At 36.9% G+C, this 17,419-nt stretch overlaps 3 protein-coding genes across 8 annotated transcripts; 2 read left to right on the top strand and 1 right to left on the bottom strand.

Annotated features, from left to right (window-relative positions):
* The first annotated feature begins 567 nt into the window (after nucleotides 1-567).
* LOC135672531 (transcription factor MYB123-like) lies at nucleotides 568-2,135 on the top strand. The gene is made up of 3 exons (XM_065181021.1): nucleotides 568-846; nucleotides 931-1,060; nucleotides 1,209-2,135. Exons 1-3 carry the CDS (start codon nucleotides 570-572, stop codon nucleotides 1,804-1,806), a joined length of 1,005 nt encoding a protein of 334 aa, XP_065037093.1. The 5' UTR covers nucleotides 568-569; the 3' UTR covers nucleotides 1,807-2,135.
* A 7,643-nt stretch (nucleotides 2,136-9,778) lies between these two features.
* LOC103976769 (probable xyloglucan endotransglucosylase/hydrolase protein 32) lies at nucleotides 9,779-11,243 on the top strand. Of its 2 annotated transcripts, none has more exons than XM_065175658.1 (4): nucleotides 9,779-10,048; nucleotides 10,143-10,229; nucleotides 10,311-10,528; nucleotides 10,614-11,243. In XM_065175658.1, the coding sequence occupies exons 1-4, from the start codon at nucleotides 9,815-9,817 to the stop codon at nucleotides 10,969-10,971; spliced, it is 897 nt and encodes a 298-aa protein (XP_065031730.1). In that variant the 5' UTR covers nucleotides 9,779-9,814; the 3' UTR covers nucleotides 10,972-11,243. The 2 variants fall into 2 exon arrangements, with proteins under 2 accessions (XP_065031730.1, XP_009390370.2); XM_009392095.3 differs by having other exon boundaries at nucleotides 9,811-10,048; nucleotides 10,129-10,229.
* A 331-nt stretch (nucleotides 11,244-11,574) lies between these two features.
* On the bottom strand, nucleotides 11,575-17,418 carry LOC135654685 (uncharacterized). Of its 5 annotated transcripts, XM_065175657.1 has the most exons (12): nucleotides 17,190-17,418; nucleotides 16,469-16,600; nucleotides 16,126-16,269; nucleotides 15,908-16,044; nucleotides 15,478-15,522; nucleotides 15,218-15,271; nucleotides 14,509-14,613; nucleotides 14,212-14,418; nucleotides 14,040-14,125; nucleotides 12,560-13,302; nucleotides 12,377-12,480; nucleotides 11,575-12,058 (listed from the first exon to the last, which is right to left on the bottom strand). In XM_065175657.1, exons 3-11 carry the CDS (start codon nucleotides 16,220-16,222, stop codon nucleotides 12,383-12,385), a joined length of 1,572 nt encoding a protein of 523 aa, XP_065031729.1. In that variant the 5' UTR covers nucleotides 16,223-16,269; nucleotides 16,469-16,600; nucleotides 17,190-17,418; the 3' UTR covers nucleotides 11,575-12,058; nucleotides 12,377-12,382. The 5 variants fall into 5 exon arrangements, with proteins under 5 accessions (XP_065031729.1, XP_065031727.1, XP_065031725.1 ...); XM_065175655.1 differs by having other exon boundaries at nucleotides 12,377-13,302; nucleotides 16,419-16,600; nucleotides 17,190-17,415; XM_065175653.1 differs by having other exon boundaries at nucleotides 12,377-13,302; nucleotides 17,190-17,414.
* Between the last annotated feature and the right edge of the window lies 1 nt (nucleotide 17,419).

The following is a 17,419-nucleotide window of genomic DNA, read 5'->3' as shown; positions in this document are numbered from 1 at the left end:
AGTCACTTGTAAAGTTCACATACAAAACGATCAACAGCTGCTTCATGCACAGTGCTTCACTTGACTCTTAAGCTTTTACCACTGCGGCAGATGCAAGCACGCATATGCAAGTTTCAAGCTTCAAAGCCAAACAGTAGCAGAATCAAACGAAGGAGGCCATTGTTGTACGAAATGTCATAACCTAATCGATCCAGTTCAGGGTTGTACACAGTTCACAAGCCCACATGCAGCTGTATCAGGTTGGGTCTCGTCACCCAGCCTACTTCTTCTTCTCCATCACCTATGCTCTTGACCTACTGTTTGGCCATGGGAAGACGTCACTAGAAAATTAGTTCTCAAGCAAAATCCCCACCCTCCAGCCATCTCTTTCACTCGCTCCTCACTCTTCCAGATAGACTTTTTCATCCCGGAAAACGAAACAGGATCTGAATTTTTAGAGAGAGAGAGAGAGAGAGGGAAGCCCTGGTAAGTACAGGTATGGCCTTAATATGAAAGATGGTAAGTTACTGTAGAGAGGTTCGAAATGATGGAAACCAGACAGGCTAACCTTTGACTTTCTTACAACTTCTATGTCTTATTTCAGTTCAGTCTCTTGCTTTCTGTGTTGTTGTCTCTCTCCTCGGAGGCTGTATCTCGAGCGTCACCAGCTGCAACTTGCAACCTCATACTGGTGTAATACAAGCGAGAAGTTCCTCCTTGGGTTTGGGGATATGGGGAGGGCTCCATGCTGTGACAAGGCTAACGTGAAGAAGGGTCCTTGGTCACCTGAGGAGGACTCCAAGCTGAAGGAGTTCATAGAGAAGCATGGCACCGGTGGGAATTGGATCGCTCTCCCTCATAAAGCAGGTAAGATACATAGATTGGATTTGTGCCCTTTTTCTTTCCCTCGAAGTTGTGGTTGTTCGATTGTTGTTTTGGTGATTTTGGCAGGGCTGAAGAGATGTGGGAAGAGTTGCAGACTTCGATGGCTCAACTACCTGAGGCCCAACATAAAACATGGGGAGTTCTCAGAAGAAGAAGACAGAATCATCTGCAGCCTCTTCGCCACCATTGGAAGCAGGTTTGAAGCATCCTTCTTCACTTGTCTGTTGATTCTCCTCGATAAGGAAGAGAGAAACCCCCATTTGTGTGCTTGCACGAAGAGAAGTATCTCATCCGTACTGTCCGCCTATGCCCATGATCTTAATGGCGAAGCCAACGTAGTGCAGGTGGTCTGTCATCGCTTCCCAGCTCCCAGGCAGGACGGACAATGACATCAAGAACCACTGGAACACCAAGCTCAAGAAGAAACTCCTCGGAATCGCTCCTTCCCAAAGGAAACCACATCAACAGAAACAACACCAGCCTTTCTTCCCTTCACCATCCTCGCCACCACAAGCTGGCTTTTACACCGCTCCAAAACCCTTCCTCACTGAAGAAGAAGAAGGCTTTCCTGCAACCTCCCATGACATGTGGAAGTCCTTCCCCACCGCCGCGATCTCTAGTGATCTCTTGCAGGTTCCATATCATCAGCATCATACGATCACCTTCAGCTCACATGATGGCAGCTGCACTCGGTTCAGCGATGTCAAAGATGGACTAGAAGATATCTATGGTGCTATGGAAGGCAACAAACTGTTTCTTGAAGGAGGGTGTCAGGTAGATAACAATGGACCGGAATACAACCATGAGGAGATCAAGCAGCTTCTGATCTCTACCTTTGGGCACTGCAACAATGGCAGCATGAACAACAACCCTATAGCCAATACGTTTCTGACTGCAAACATGAAAAGGTCAGATCTTGATGATGAATATGTTTCCCTGTGAATCCATGCATCATTCACAATACAACCAATGTCTCAAAGCATCTGGAATCAAGACAACTGGATTTTGTTTGTGGGCATGGCATTAAACTCAGTGCAACTTCCTGATATAAGAAAGGTCGATGTCTGCTGATCCAAATCTGCAGTTGCTTGAGACAAAGGGCTGCTGAGGATTAGTTTAAGGGTCACATGGACATATAAGTCAGAATCAGTACTTAAGAGCTTGACAGAGTGCAACTAAGATTAGATTCTTGTTGGACTTTGTACTATATTGAGTTACTCAGTTGTAGAGCTTTTGATGTTTTCCTTCTTTTTCTTTCGTCCTCAATCAATGTGTTGCAAGCAAAGACAGATGCCATTGACTCAAATCTCACTGACTTAGGACATAAAGCACATCCCAATGCAAGCCCTAAATGAAACTTAAGAACGAAAGTAGATGAAAACATCATAATACCAGCGGATGTTAAAAAAGCTAATTCAAATCTACCCATTATAAGTTTTAGTAGAAAAAAAATTACATTAATTTTAAAAGATGAAACAAGAATTCACTATATATATATATATATATATATATACAGATTATTGATAAGATTAATTCAAATAGTTAAGATTAGATGAAATAAAAGATAATAATTTAGATTAAGATAAATAAATGAGGAAAAAAGATTTATGGTAATTTTTTTATTTTTAATTATAATCTATCTTTTGGCTAATATAAATAGATGTTGTTCGATGAACCCAAAGCATTATAAATTAGAAGCACTCCCCATTCGTTCTACTATCTTCTTCCCTTTCTCCATGAAGTTTCGTAGAAAGTCAATAAGTATGATATTGGTTTAAAGAATACCAATAGGAGTATGTCGATCAAAAAAGAAGGAAATATCAGTAAATCTAAAAAAAAAAAGAATATGACAAACATTAGAGTAAGTGTTTCTAATCAATTTATTTTTATCTTTAAAGGTGAAAATTATGTTTTGGGTCATTAAAATGAGAACTCTATTTATTTTACAAAGATTATGAAATTTTATAGAAATAATTTTATCAAGTATGATCTATAGGATCATAATATTACTGAAAATCAAAAAGATAAAATAAATAAAAATATGCAGAAAGATGTAAGATCTCTCTACATGCTATAACAAGTAATATATGAGTTTCTATTTTACTTAATCATCTTGGTATCAACATTAATAAAAGCCTAAAAAAATATTAAATAGTGTGTTTGGAGACACAAACAAGTCAAAAACTTTAAAGCTTCAAATTCTTTGATGTGAATTTGAAACTCTTATGATAAAAGATTCTGAATCTATCATTGATTTTTTCTCAAAAATAATTTTCTATTATGAATCAAATGAGATTTTAAGGTTAAAACCTAAAATATCAAATAGTTGTAAAAAAAATTACGAAATTTATCTCCAAAATTTAATATGATTTTTAAGACTATAGAAGAAATTAAAGATACAAGTATGTTATTTATTGATGAATTAATGGGCTCCTTTTTAGTTCATGAACAAAAAGTGAACGGATCTTCATATGAAACTTTAGAATATTTTCTTTAAATGAAGATATATAAGAAGAATGACCAAACGAAAATTTTAAAAACTATATCTTAAAGGAGATATCAAAATGGTAGAGGCCATCTATGATATTACGCTCGAGACAAGGGACGAGGCCGATCAAATAAGGATCAAAGATAAAGAAATTATTTTCTTTATGATATTTAATGAAGAATTCTGTTTGGTTTTTGGACAAAAGTTTATTTCACAGTTTTGATGATTCATTTAGATTAATAGTGTAGATAAAAAATAATAGCAAGATTTAAGTGGAAGAAAAATGATAATTATTTGAACACCAAATCTAATAAAAAAATTATTGATGAAGTGATATTTATTCTTGATTTAGAATAAAATATTATCAATATAGGACAACTGATGAGAAAAAGACATTATACTATTTTTTATGATAAGAAATATTTGATTTATGATAAGAAAATTTAAAAATTAATAGCAACTATATGGATGATAAAAAAATAAAATATTTTCTTTATTATTTTTGGATTTCTCATTTCATACATTTATTGTTACTATTATTGATAAATCGATATTATGACATAAAATATATAGTCTATGAATTATGATGGACTAAAACTATTAAATTAAAAGAATATGATAGGTAGTTTCCCTAATATTAAGAATAAAGATACTCTTTGCTGAGAGTATGATTTACCTTTCAAACTTTCAAATAGGTCATTTTCAGATAGCCAAATAATGATTGAAATTTATGTATGCAAATATTTATGAGCTTATGCAGACTATATCATATGATGGAAGTATATATTTTTTATTATTTATTAGTGATTATATAAGGATGATGTGAGTATACTTTCTAAAAGAAAATGTTGAGGCATTCTTTGTTTTCAAAATTTTTGAAACATATGTAAAAAAAAATAAAATGATTGATTTATTAAAACTCTACATACTGATAGAGGGGGTGAATTCATTTCTAAAGATTTTTTTTATTTTTTTTTATAATAATATAAGTATTCATAAGGAATTGATTACAAGCTACACCTCCCAGCAAAATAAAGTAGCAAAATGGAAGAACTGAGTTGTGGTCAAGATTGCCAACTGCATGCTTAAACAAAAAGCAATATCAAAAGAGTTTTGGGTAAAAGCTATGAGTATAGTAGTATATTTGTTAAATTATTTTTCTACCAAGACAGTACAAGGAAAAATAACTTACAAAGCATGGTTAAATAGAAAACCAGATATAAGCCATTTAATGGCCTTTGGTTGTGTTGCTTACTTTCATATTTTCATATTCCTACATAACAAAGAAGCAAACTTGATGATAAAAACATTAAATACATATTTGTGGGGTCTAGTAATGAGATAAAAAGTTTTAGACTTTATGATCCGATAACTAAGAAATTAATCATAAGTTATGATATTATTTTTAATGAAGAAGAAGCTTGCAACTCTATGACAATTGAAATTTCAATAGTAGTAAAACAAGAAGTCGATAAAGCACATGATACATTGCCTATCGTTAATACCTCACCCAGAGTCTTCTTATATTTTGAATGATTCTAATTCAAGTAATTTTAATGATACTGAAACAATTTTTAAAAAAAATTATAGTTTTTTACATATATATTAGTCTAGTGATTTTGTATGTTTTGCTTTAGAACTTACTTGTTTTAAAATTATAACTTAGAAAGAAGAATGAGTGCATGCAATGAATAACAAACTGAAAGCTATTGAAAAAAAAAAGTCTTGAAATTTAGTAGATTTACCTATAGGAAAAAAAGCAATTAGACTCAATTGAATATACAAGTCAAAATTTAAGGCTAATGGCTCGCTATAAAAATATAAAGTCTATCTAGTTGCCTAAGAGTATGCTCAAATTCCAAGCATCGATCTTTTAGAAACTTTTTCTCCAATTATCAAAATTAATATAATTAAAATAATATTAACATTGACCGTAAAAAATGATTCCTCTAATGAATACAAATGATAAACTTATATTAGATGATGGAGTTAAAAAAATAAATAAGAAATATTACAGAAGTTTAATTGGATGGTTAATTTATCTCACACTTTTAAGATTGGATATTATGTTTGTAGTTAGTTTGTTATCAAGATTCATATACAACTCTAGCAAGCATCACCTTTGGAGCAGCTATAAGAACTCTTAGACAACTATTATGAATAAGTAAAATATTTTAAGTTATATTTTTCTACTAATATTGATTGGGTTGGTTGCGTAGATGTTAATAAAAATACTTCAGGATTTATGCTCAATCTTGACTCAAGTATGATTTTATGGATAATAAAAAAAGTACGAATATGTTACTCTTACGAGCTATGAGGCGGAGTATGTTGTGGCTATATGCACAGCACGTCAAACAATTTAGTTTCGAAGAATTATATCAGATTTTTAAGAAAAACAAGATGGACCAACTTAAATCTACTACAATAATAAATTTACTATTATAATAATAAAGAATCATATCTTCCACAAGAATACCAAATACATGTTTGATATCATTTCATTTGTGAAATAGTTGATAAAGAAAAAAATTAAATGACTACTGCAATAAAGATCAACATGCCGATATTTTTACAAAAGCTTTCTTGAAAGAAAAAAATTATTTCTTTAGGACAATTTCAAGTTATAACTATTTTGAATTAAAAGGGTATGATTATATTAATTCAAATAGTTAGGATTAGATAAAATAAAATATAAAAATTTATATTAAGATAAATAGATGAGTGTGAGAAAATTTTGTTGAGAAGAAGAAGAAGAAGAAGGAGGGATTTTTGAGTGGAAGCACACATTTTTCATCAGTATGTTGTGGGTCTAATAAGTACATCAATTACATGCTCACATGGATCTTATTTCTTGTATTCATGATCTACATGTTCATCTTTCTTCTATTTTATAATCATAGTCTTTCTTATATGATCATCCTCATTACGTTGATCTTCCGATTACACGATTGTCGATTGCATGATCATCTTCCAAGAATTACATAATCTCCTCTTCGACTGTATGATCATTTATTTTTTCGGTTTGTTGCATGATCGATCATACAATCGCTTTCTTATATTTATTTTGATCGATTTCCTTGCCTTACTTATACACTGCTTGATTAATTTACTTATCAAGATCGATTTGCCTTTGCACATCAAAGTATTGTGAAGCATTAGCACATAAACACACAGCATCAAAGGTTTAAGGTATAGGGCGAGCCCTTTTCCTACTGTGAGCACATATGCCCAACCAAACTATGATCAGTGTATCCAAGACAAATCTAAATGTCATATTCATGTCTTGATGGTGAGTAATTCTTGCTAAATTTTCATTAGTTTCTTTCTCTACAATTGTCATTCAAAATCTTAATTAGATGTACTTAGTCTCAGTAGCTATGGAGAGATTGTTGTGGAGAAGGATTAGGTGGGTTTTCTGATTCAACAGCAAGGAGAAAAGGAGCACAGGAGTCAAATGTGATCAATCACAAAGTGGTGGCAAATGAACTGAGAAAAGCCTGCAAGACTACATATTTAAAAAGAAAAACATTATGCCATATGATTCTATTAATTACCATATGAGATTGATCAAACAAATGACTCAAACATTCGTCGTCGATCGTCGATATCGGATCATACTATTTATTTGGTATCATCGATTGATATCGGATGGTAGAGATATACTTAACCGATATGATATTTTAGAATTTGAAATATATATCATTTTTTTCTTTAATAAAAAAAAGACTTTGTTGACTTGTCCTTCTACTTGGACTATTTTTATAAGCCATATCCATCCATGGCATATGGCAAATTTGACTAATGAGGCTAAAGTGGCTACATTTGTATGATTATTTTGAGAACCTAAGATGGTCAAACACTGAACTTGGAACTATGAGAAGATTGCGTGAATTCAGCCGAAATTGCATGCAAAAGTTGTAATCTTCCCCATTTGAAATTAATTTGTCTCATATAATTAATTAATAATTATAATGTCTCTCATCCATCTAACATCTTAAATTGGGCCAAATTGCATGAGAAAACATGTTCTTGTTCTACGACACACTCATTCTCATCTTCATCAGTCTAAACAAAGGATTAAAAGCTCGAGCACGAACAACACAGGCTTCCCAATCTCTCAGATGACACATGTTTCCACCCTTCACACAAATGCATCTGTGGCCCTTCTTCTGCAACCGCATGCATTCAAACAAGAACAGTTTGGTGTGGTTCAGCCACTCCACCATTGAAGTCACAGAAGCTTGTCGGCAATGTGGCCCAATCCTCCATTTCTGTGTCATCATCGGGTATTTGGCAGCCAGCAGCAGCCACAATTCAATTCTTTGAGGAAAGTGAGCAGTTGAAGCTTTTCCTTGACTTGCTCAGTGTGCCAAGCCAATTTAAGTTAAGGGGAAGACAAGAGTTTCCCTCCCCATTCCCCTGTTGAGAGATGATGTTCTTTTGTGCCAGCTAATTGTATGGTCTAATTATGTCCAGTTATATTTTTTTTATTTATTTATTTTTATTTTGAGATACGGCATCGCTTCGGTGTACTTCGCCGCATGGCTCTCGCGTGAGTGGTCATCTACTTCGTAATCATGTGAAGATCAATCATCAACGTTGTAAGAAAAGAAATTTAGAGATCGTCGCAAAGATATAAAGTATGAGTCTGGTGATTTTTAAATATTATTTGATGTATTCAATTTTTATTTTAAAAAATATATTTAGATGATTTTAATTGTTGATATATATATATTTGTCGACATTATCGAGTTTATAAAATTTAAATATAAATACTATATATATATATATATATATATATATATAATTTATTTGTTGGTGTTGCTGAACTTAGTGACATGGTTTAGAGAACAAAATCTTGGATCTTGTCAGATCAAATAGATTAAGATGTGATGAAATAAAGTTAGGAGCAATGTGTGCATCTCCAACAGATGTATTTGATTTGCTCAAAGAAGCCATGAGTTGCGGCTATTAACAATGCTTCTTTGACTCCATCTGAAATCTTCAGAGAGTCCATGGACAAGTGGAACACGATCAGTCTGGGTGGATTCTGTGACCAAACTTTGAATTCTTCTTCCTCTTTCTTTCTGCTCTTGACTCTTCAGCGTGTGCATGATCGAGCCACCCACCATTCACGGCGCTTCAGCTTGTTCCTGATTGCATCTCATTCCATGTCTTCAGCTGTAGAGCATTCCAAGCAATTGCAGAAGCATTCTGTCAAACACGTTTGGCAGTATTCCAGTGGCTACTTTCTTCATCATCTGCTCCTCACTGAAGCACTACCGGTGCTGATTTCTGGAACGCAGGTGTCCTCCGAGCCACACACACTGTTCCACAAAACCATGGAGGCCAAGCTCTGTCTGACCCACCGTCGTTTTGCGCACGTCTCAAGGATTGTTGATTGACGTGAAGGAAACAGTGTCTGGTCGAATAAACTATTGGTATAATCATTTAAAGCTTCAACCTACCTAATTTCAATTATTATTTTGTTTCTTATTGTTGTAGTAGGTATCATTTTCATCATCAATTCTTTTGGCACTTTGTCTGTTGTAGCATTGCATGGTCTTCTTCTTGTGACCAAACTGAGTCAGCTCATCTTCTACATCTGCTGCCAGATTTTGCTACTTCAGCATTTACTCAACATGGTTACTACTGGTTGTCATGGTGAGTGATTAGGAAGGATTTCAATCACTACAAGAACAGTGGGAGATTGATGATCTAAGGATTTCGGTTCAGTGATCCGACCTTCTTTATCAGTTCGTTCCCCACAGTGAAGAAGCTTTTTCTTTTGTCTCCATCTGCATGTCTGTTCACTTACTTCAGCATAAATAGCCATTAACCTCTTGATGGAATTAAAGAATAACAACGTCTGCTATTGAAAGAACATCTGCTAATTATCAGCTTGTGATGACTGTTTTGATCAGACTAATGCTAAGAATATAGTCCACAATGTCCCATCAAAACAAGTGTGAACGAATGTAAAGCTCCCAGTTGACAGAAATGAGCTGTGTTAATCCAAGTTAAACCATGTACTGATAAGAGTAGTTGAACAGGAGATTCTGCTGTAACAAGTGATTCATCACCACCAAACATCAAACATATGCTTGCTTTTGGTCAAACAATTTGCATTCTTTTCTCCATCCTTTTCCTTGTGGCAATGGGAAAAGCATGCAAGGAAATATACCCATGCATTCAATCAGGTAAACAGTAGAGAGAGAGAGAGAGATGTGCTTCTTGGTAGGTTTGAATGTTGGATTCAGACCTGAGATCAGACATGAACAAACAAGGTGTAGATCAAAGACTGGTGATTCTTGGGACTGAGACTTTTATCAATCTCACACCAAGAAAAGCTCTTTCCGTTTACTCTTCACCACTTTTCTTGGTTTCTTCATTAATTACATGCATCTTCATGGAGGTGGGACACCCTCACCGCTCCTATTTAAACCATGCATTACCACCATGAACCTCCGCACCTTCACCTTCATCCATCAGCTTGCATGGCTCTTCTCATCCCACTCCTTGTCTTCCTCATCCTCCACTCTGCCAATGCGCAGCCCTCCCCGGGCTATCCCCTCAGTTCCAAGATCAGGTCATCCAGGTTCTACCAGGGATACAGGAACCTCTGGGGTCCTCAGCATCAATCAGTCTCCCGGGATCAATCCTCTGTCACAGTCTGGCTTGACAGGAGCTCAGGTCTGCCATTCTTGCTACTCCCCGCAGTTGACCTTTCTCAGTTTCTATGTCGCCGAATTATGATGCTAGAAATGGTGTAGGGAGTGGATTCAAGTCGATTCGGCCGTACCGGAATGGCTACTTCGGTACTTCCATCAAGCTCCAGAGTGGCTACACCGCCGGCGTGAATACAGCCTTCTATGTGCGTCGGTGATCCCTCACTGGTTTTGTTGGAGTTGATGTTGATGGGTACTCATGCATGCGTCGGTCGTCGTGCTTGCAGCTCTCCAACAACGAAGCTCACCCGGGGTTCCACGACGAGGTAGACATCGAGTTCCTGGGCACGACGCCCGGGAAGCCGTACACGCTGCAGACCAACGTGTACGTCAGGGGAAGCGGCGACGGCCGGGTCATCGGCAGGGAGATGAGGTTCCACCTCTGGTTCGACCCCACCGCCGCCTTCCACCACTACGCCATCCTCTGGAACCCCGACGAGATCATGTGAGTGGGTCTACTCTGAGAGGACGTGCACGTGCTCTGCTCTTCCAGCTCAGACGCTGAACTCGGTTCATCCATCCATGCGCAGATTCTTCGTGGACGATGTGCCGATAAGGAGGTACGCGAGGAAGATCGAGGCGACGTTCCCGGATCGGCCGATGTGGGTGTACGGCTCCATTTGGGACGCATCATCCTGGGCGACAGAGAACGGCAAGTACAAGGCGGATTACAGGTTCCAACCCTTCGTTGCGAGGTTCACCGACTTCAAGATAACAGGGTGCTCGGCCAATGCGCCGTCGTCCTGCCGCCCGGTGCCGGCGTCGCCGTCAGGCTACGGGCTCAGCGCCCGGCAGTACGCGGCGATGCAGTGGGCGCAGAGGAACCACATGGTCTACGACTACTGCCATGACTACAGCAGGGATCATTCCCTCACTCCGGAGTGCTGAGGGGTATCGATTACTTGTTCCAGTCTGCCTTGGTGTCTCGATGGTTTCTTCCTCGAAGGAGGAAGAGCTGCCCTGCTACTTGCATCTGTATGTAAGTGGTTGAGGCGTTTGTGGTCTTTTTGGCTTGTTTACATGATTAAGGGTGTATGCGCGCGCGCGCGCATGTGCTGGGGTATTTTGTTGGTCTTTGGGTAACTGTAATACTACTGCTTTTGGATTGAAGAGGTCTGCAAATGGCAATACGAAGGTGGCCAAGCACAATTGTACCTTCATTCGTCTTTTGTTTCTCCCTGGTTCTTCCTAGTTCATATCGTAGACACTTGTGTTCTCTGAGACGTGTTCTTCATATCCTGTGGTCAGAGAGAGAGAGAGAGAGAGAGAGAGAGAGAGAGAGAGAGAACACTGTCCAAGTCGCCTGTTGCTGTGGAAGAGTCACGGTGGTTGTTCTCTTCAGTCACTGAATATAAGAAGACACTGCACCAACTGATATAAAAAGAAGAATCAGTAACATTCACATAGTTAAGTAGTAATTTAATGATGTTTCTGATCAGTAATTTAACGAAGATTTACCTCAATTCATGAGAGTTCCTAGACAATTAAGTCTTGAAGGAAAAGCCAGGACAAAGGACTAAATCAGAGATAGACGTTTGATTCTATGCTTTTGTACAGACAAAAGGTCCAAGTAAAACCAAAACGATGGTACTAAAAATGAACCAGTACAACACCTATAGAGACACATTGACAATAATATTTAGGAGAAGAAAAAAAAGGAACTGTTTAAACACAGACCTCTCTTAAAATTGGGAAGCCTTCTAAAATTTGGGGATGCTAAAAGTATAAATCATAGCAAAAGTCTATTTATCTAACCCCTTGCTTCCCCACTGAAGCACTGAGATAAACCAGGCCTAGACTTCTTGTTATGTCTGCAGCTAATTTTGTTTTTATGTGCTGAAGCATCGAGGATGACCTGACCTCGGAAATCAAAGTCGCCGATCTTGTACCTCAAACTCTGATGACAGCCTAGTGGCCTCCAAATCACTGGGTAAAGTTAGTGTCACGTGATCAGCTATCATAGACTCCTTCCATCCTGCATGATGTATCAATTCTTAAAGAACTTACAAGAATGGGCCAGTTCAACTGACCAAAGTCAAAACCTCATTCCTGTATATGTCCAATGATTTTTACCAATTTGAAACTTCCTAGGAACAGGCTAAAATCAGGCTTATAAAATGCAAACTTTGTGTTTTCTATGAATATTTGGTATAATGCAAGTTAGGCAAAGCTTTTTTTAAGATAACCCAAAGGGTTTCAGGTTTATGAGTCCTTAACATGGTGGAAAAACTGCAAACTGGGATGTGAGGGATCAAATATTAATTAAATTGATATACAGAAGCAAAGGACTTACTCTCTGCTAGGAAGGCCCTTGCGATCTGGCTTGAAAACATTCTCGGCAAGGACAATCCTGCATCACCCAGGTCAGTGAAAGAATTCCAGCATTTGTCAGTGCCACTGTCAACCATTGCAACAGAGGACAAATAAATATCTTCAACAGAAATTTGATTGAAAGCATCAGAATGAAATTGATTGCCTTCGGTTGCAATCTTTTCCGTGGTAGAATCTGCAATGTCATGGCACACTGGTCTGTGCAGTTCAATTGTCGTCCGAATGGCACTACTGGGATGTAAATCATTCTTCGCTAGCTTTTTGAAATGTTTCTGTACCAAAGCTGAAGCTTCCCTGCTATCATCATAACCCTTTCTAAGTGTGACACTGATAGAGCCTATCAGCACTTCATGTTCGTTGTATGAATATCGAGCTTTTGGATCAGTGTTTCTTTCATTTGCATCTTCTCTATCTGGCACTGTTTTACTTGTCAAAATCATAAGGTCATTAGTTGATGTTACTGAAGATTTTGCAGATGGAACTTCTCCCAGATCATGACCATTTGGAGAATTTTGTGCTGACATGGGGACTTGCCCACTAGTGGTAGTTATTTGACATTCACTAGCCTTGGCTTTTATTTTCTGGTCTACAGTCTGATCAGCATTGTCAGGGTGAGAATGCTGTCTCCGGTTCCAATCCAATTGTGGTTCAACCAGTCTGGTTGCCTCTCCACATTGTGTCTCCTGACAAACTGGTTCTTTAGAAGTGTTCTGGCAAAACTCACATGCAGGCATTTCATTTAGTGTTTCTATGGAACTACATGTTGCCTCAACAGTATCAAACAAACATTTCTCGTTTTTGGCATTGGCAACACCAGTCGATATATTCACCCTTTTTTCTTTTTTCCTCAATTTCTTCAACCTTTTTCTTTCCTGGAGCTCAGCTTGCCTAAACATTACTCCATCTGAGTTAGTTGAGCATTAATTATAATGAATATGCTAGCAAATAAAACTGGTGTTTTCACATTTGTAAAAGATAACAAAAGGATATTTTTATCAGCATGGTATACAAAACCAACAATACTCTATATCTGTCAGAGGTTACCCAAAAATAATGGACTTGCATAATCCAACCAAGCTGACCAAGTAAAAGTTGTTAAACATGAACCTGTATACTAAATTACTGAGAAATCAGTCCCATTTCACAATCTATGAGTTACATTTTTTCACTGAGGATCCACTCCTTACTGAAACATAATTTTACAACTATATCAGTAAGATGATTGGATCCAGACAAAGATGTGTGGTTCCTATGTGACCATTTACAACCATGTCTAATGAAGGTTCTTTGGTTCTTTGTTAAGTTCAAAATATGCAGTAGCATTTATCATACTTGTACTCCATATTTATTATTCTGTTGTCATAAAGTTCAAACTTAATCATAATTTCAGATAAAAATTTGCCTATTCAGGGGATTGAATAATTCAGATCCTTAACTAAGAAATGAAACAATCCTTAAGTCGAGCTTTTAAAAGTAAATGGTTTATATCCTCTTATAAGATAATACCACGTTGAACATGTAGAAATCATGATAGCTAAAGAGAATAAAATTCAATTGTAGAGATAAGTTGGATACATGGGGAGATACGGTTCCTTTACTAACATAAGCACATAATCTGAAGATACCTTTTCTTAGCAACTTCTTCTTCCTCCATAAGCACACGTTGGCATTTTAAAGCTTCAATATCTTTATCAGCATACCACGATTTCACCTAGCAACCAATTCTTCATAAGGTAAGAAGCAAGCTTTTAAAGAAAATGTCAACACTTAACAATGAGAGAAAAACTAGGTATATACCAATTTCTGTTCAAGCATAAAACTAGCAAAAGCAACTGAGTTTTTTGTCTCGAGAGCAATCTTCCCAGCATCTCCACTGAAGATGTACTTTTGCATTGACAAGGTACTGCCAGCACATAAAAATGTCTCCTCGCTTGCATCATCAAGCACTCCAAACAATTCTTGAGATGATATAGGAAACTTAGAAGGACTTCCTTCTATAACATTCTACAAAATGCAAACGTGAACCTCAAGAATGCGGTACATGCAACAGTGACTGATACATTTCAAACTGATGTACTATCCAATTTCTCTTACCAAAAGAGTTGTGCCAGCCTTCACATATATATGTGGCAGTAAAGGCAGCCCAAGATTTTGAACAGAAGTTTTCAACGCCCTTATAATTGAAGAACCAGTAACATCCTGTAACGGGATAATTATTAGAACTTTCTCTAAATAACAATGCAATATTATTTTCCCTCACATTCCTTTTTTTAAATAACTTGGTTTATTGGTAAACTAAAATTAGATAAAAAGCAATTAGCAATTTGTGACTTTGTCATAACAATGGAGTATCAACTCCACTGTCAGAGTTTGTTAAATAAGCCTAGTGAAGACCGATGGTTAAAAAATCGATGACCACCTTAAATAGCCCTTTCTCATTATCAAGAAACAGCATTCTCCAAGTAATCATCATGATATTTCACCACCAGGGGTGAAAAAAAAAAAACAATGATCTTTTTAAGATCAATGATACAGTATACTCATAAGATTGTTGTTCTTGTTCCTTATTATTTCTGATTACAGAAATACATAAGCAAACCATAATAGGTTCTTGATTACTGAAGAGGCATATCAGAGAACAAAGAAAAGTTTGCACACCAATATTTCACATAAATACATACAAACTTCCATACTTTGAATGGCTCTATCAGTTAGACCAAAAATAAGAACTTTGAATTGTGGTCACTAAGAAACTGGATAATGGAATAATGAGTAAAATAACTATACTAACTTAAACCATTACCTCTATATCCACATTTTTGAATGATGAAATTTCTTTTGCCTCCTCCAGAGGTAGCTACAAACGCACAGAGGTTTTCATCATTAAAGAGAACATAGTTTTCTACAGGAAAAAAATGCAAACTTCAAATGGACCATCAATTATTCAGTTACAATTTCAGGCTTGACAAACACCAATCAAGATAAACACACAGAATACATTATTGATTTCTGTTAGAGGGGAAGTACACCTAAGAAGTGTTACATGTACTTAAAGAAACTTACCTTATCCCAAAATACTCCCAAAAGCATCCTATTCTTCGTAGAGTCCTAAGTTTTCAAGAAAGGATCAGTAAACCATACACAAATTTGAAGATAATAGTAGCTGTTCAAGAACTCTTAGTAAGATTAAATATTAAACTAGAATACATACTTTTTCACTAAATCATGAAACTATGAAAAAATACAAAGAAGATTGCTGGCTTTTACTTAACATGCTCAGGAATATGATACCAGTAATCACTAGCACTTGATACATTAACTATCAAGCAATAATAAGCACTCCCCAGAACAGAATATTTTGATTCTGTCAAAAAAATGGGCAACAAAGTAGAAAAATCCAATTTCCCGCCCAAGGTTATAACAGTAAAGCTCTGAAAGAAAATAAGACACCAATGGAAACAAATATATTAAAACAGAAGAGCACAGAAAGAACCTTATCAATGTTCAAAGATCTGCGATGCACTCGAATATGCCGTCTATAGTTAATTGTGGAGCAAAACTCACGTGAACATTTCTCACATTTTAGCATCTGAACCGTACATGGAAATAAAGACCATCCTGGAAGATCTGCTAAAGGAGAACAAATATTCAATGAATCATATATTCAACCCTTCAGCAAGAAACAAAACAAATCAAATACAATATACATACATTTTTCGGTCTCACCACTAACTTTTCCAGCTGCCTGAGCAAGGGCAACAACAGCTTCAGGAATTTTAAGAGCTTGTATTTGCTGAGATGTACTCATTATTAAGGTTTGTGGGGCTTTATTATTCTCCAAAAACTGAACAGGTTCTGTAATCATATTCATGAAAAATAGAACTGAAGTCACACTTCTACAGTGAATAAGCCTTCTTCAATTTCTTTTTTGCCATTTTCAACTTCAGGAACTTTAGAAAGATGTAAGTTTTCCAGAAAATCTAAAGCATGTGACAGCTGCATACACTGAATTGGACAGGACTTTCATTGGGCATTAAAACTGTAAAAAATATACCCTTTCCCTGCTTAGTGCATTACATTCTTGAGGGATCCATATGGCTTCATGACATTCTGCTTTGGCTCCACGTATTGAGGTGCTTGTTGCAATATTTGGATTTTGCTACTCCTTGACTAACAGGTATATTTTCTGTTTTAAGAGACAAAAATGAAGAGAACATAAGCAACAACACAAGAATATCGAAAGGCCATTCAAAGTATTCAAGATGAACACTGGCACATGTAAAAGATATGTAGGGCAGAGCAGTCTACGTTAGAAAATGCTTCTTCATTTCCCTATCCATATTTTCGCAAATGCTATTATAAATTGTTGACAGCGGGTTCAATTACATGCCCATATCTTCACCATCCATGGAGAGATTTTGGTAGTACAAGATGGTAATATGCTACAATAAAGATAGATCGAGAGAATCATGGACATCGACGGGTACTGACTATGATGAAACCTAAAGAGTACATATATCCTAATCCTAAACTAGAAATATTGGAGAATCTACGTAATGATCGTCGCTTAGTAATGTTGAGAAACGCCAGATTAACTCAACAACTATCGCTAGAGAGGTGCCAACGCTTATCGAAGATAGCAGGATTCAAAAAGTTAATGGTGCTCACGTCCATATCAGATGCGGCATTACTGAAAATGGTGATCGTGAGATCGAACAGGTGGTGCTCAAGAGACGATAAAAAACAACCTGGAGGTGGCGGGGTCGGGCACTTACGGATCGGAGCGGACCGAAAGCAAGAAGCAGAGACGATCCGGGAAGGCGGCATCAGCAATCGCGAGACGGCGTTGGGGATCGGAGGGATCCCGGAGGCGGCGACATAGAGGATGGGGCGAAGGGGAGGAGGCGCCGAACCCTAGGAGAAATCAGGAGGGCGACGGTGACGGATTCGAGAACGAATTTATATTAATCGATCGATCGAGAGAGAGAGAGAGAGAGAGAGAACA

This window comes from Musa acuminata, chromosome BXJ1-4, assembly GCF_036884655.1.
Source record: "Musa acuminata AAA Group cultivar baxijiao chromosome BXJ1-4, Cavendish_Baxijiao_AAA, whole genome shotgun sequence".
Taxonomy (NCBI): Eukaryota; Viridiplantae; Streptophyta; class Magnoliopsida; order Zingiberales; family Musaceae; genus Musa; species Musa acuminata.
The sequence above is the reverse complement of the archived record's forward strand: the minus strand, read 5'-3'. Positions and strand labels throughout refer to the sequence as shown.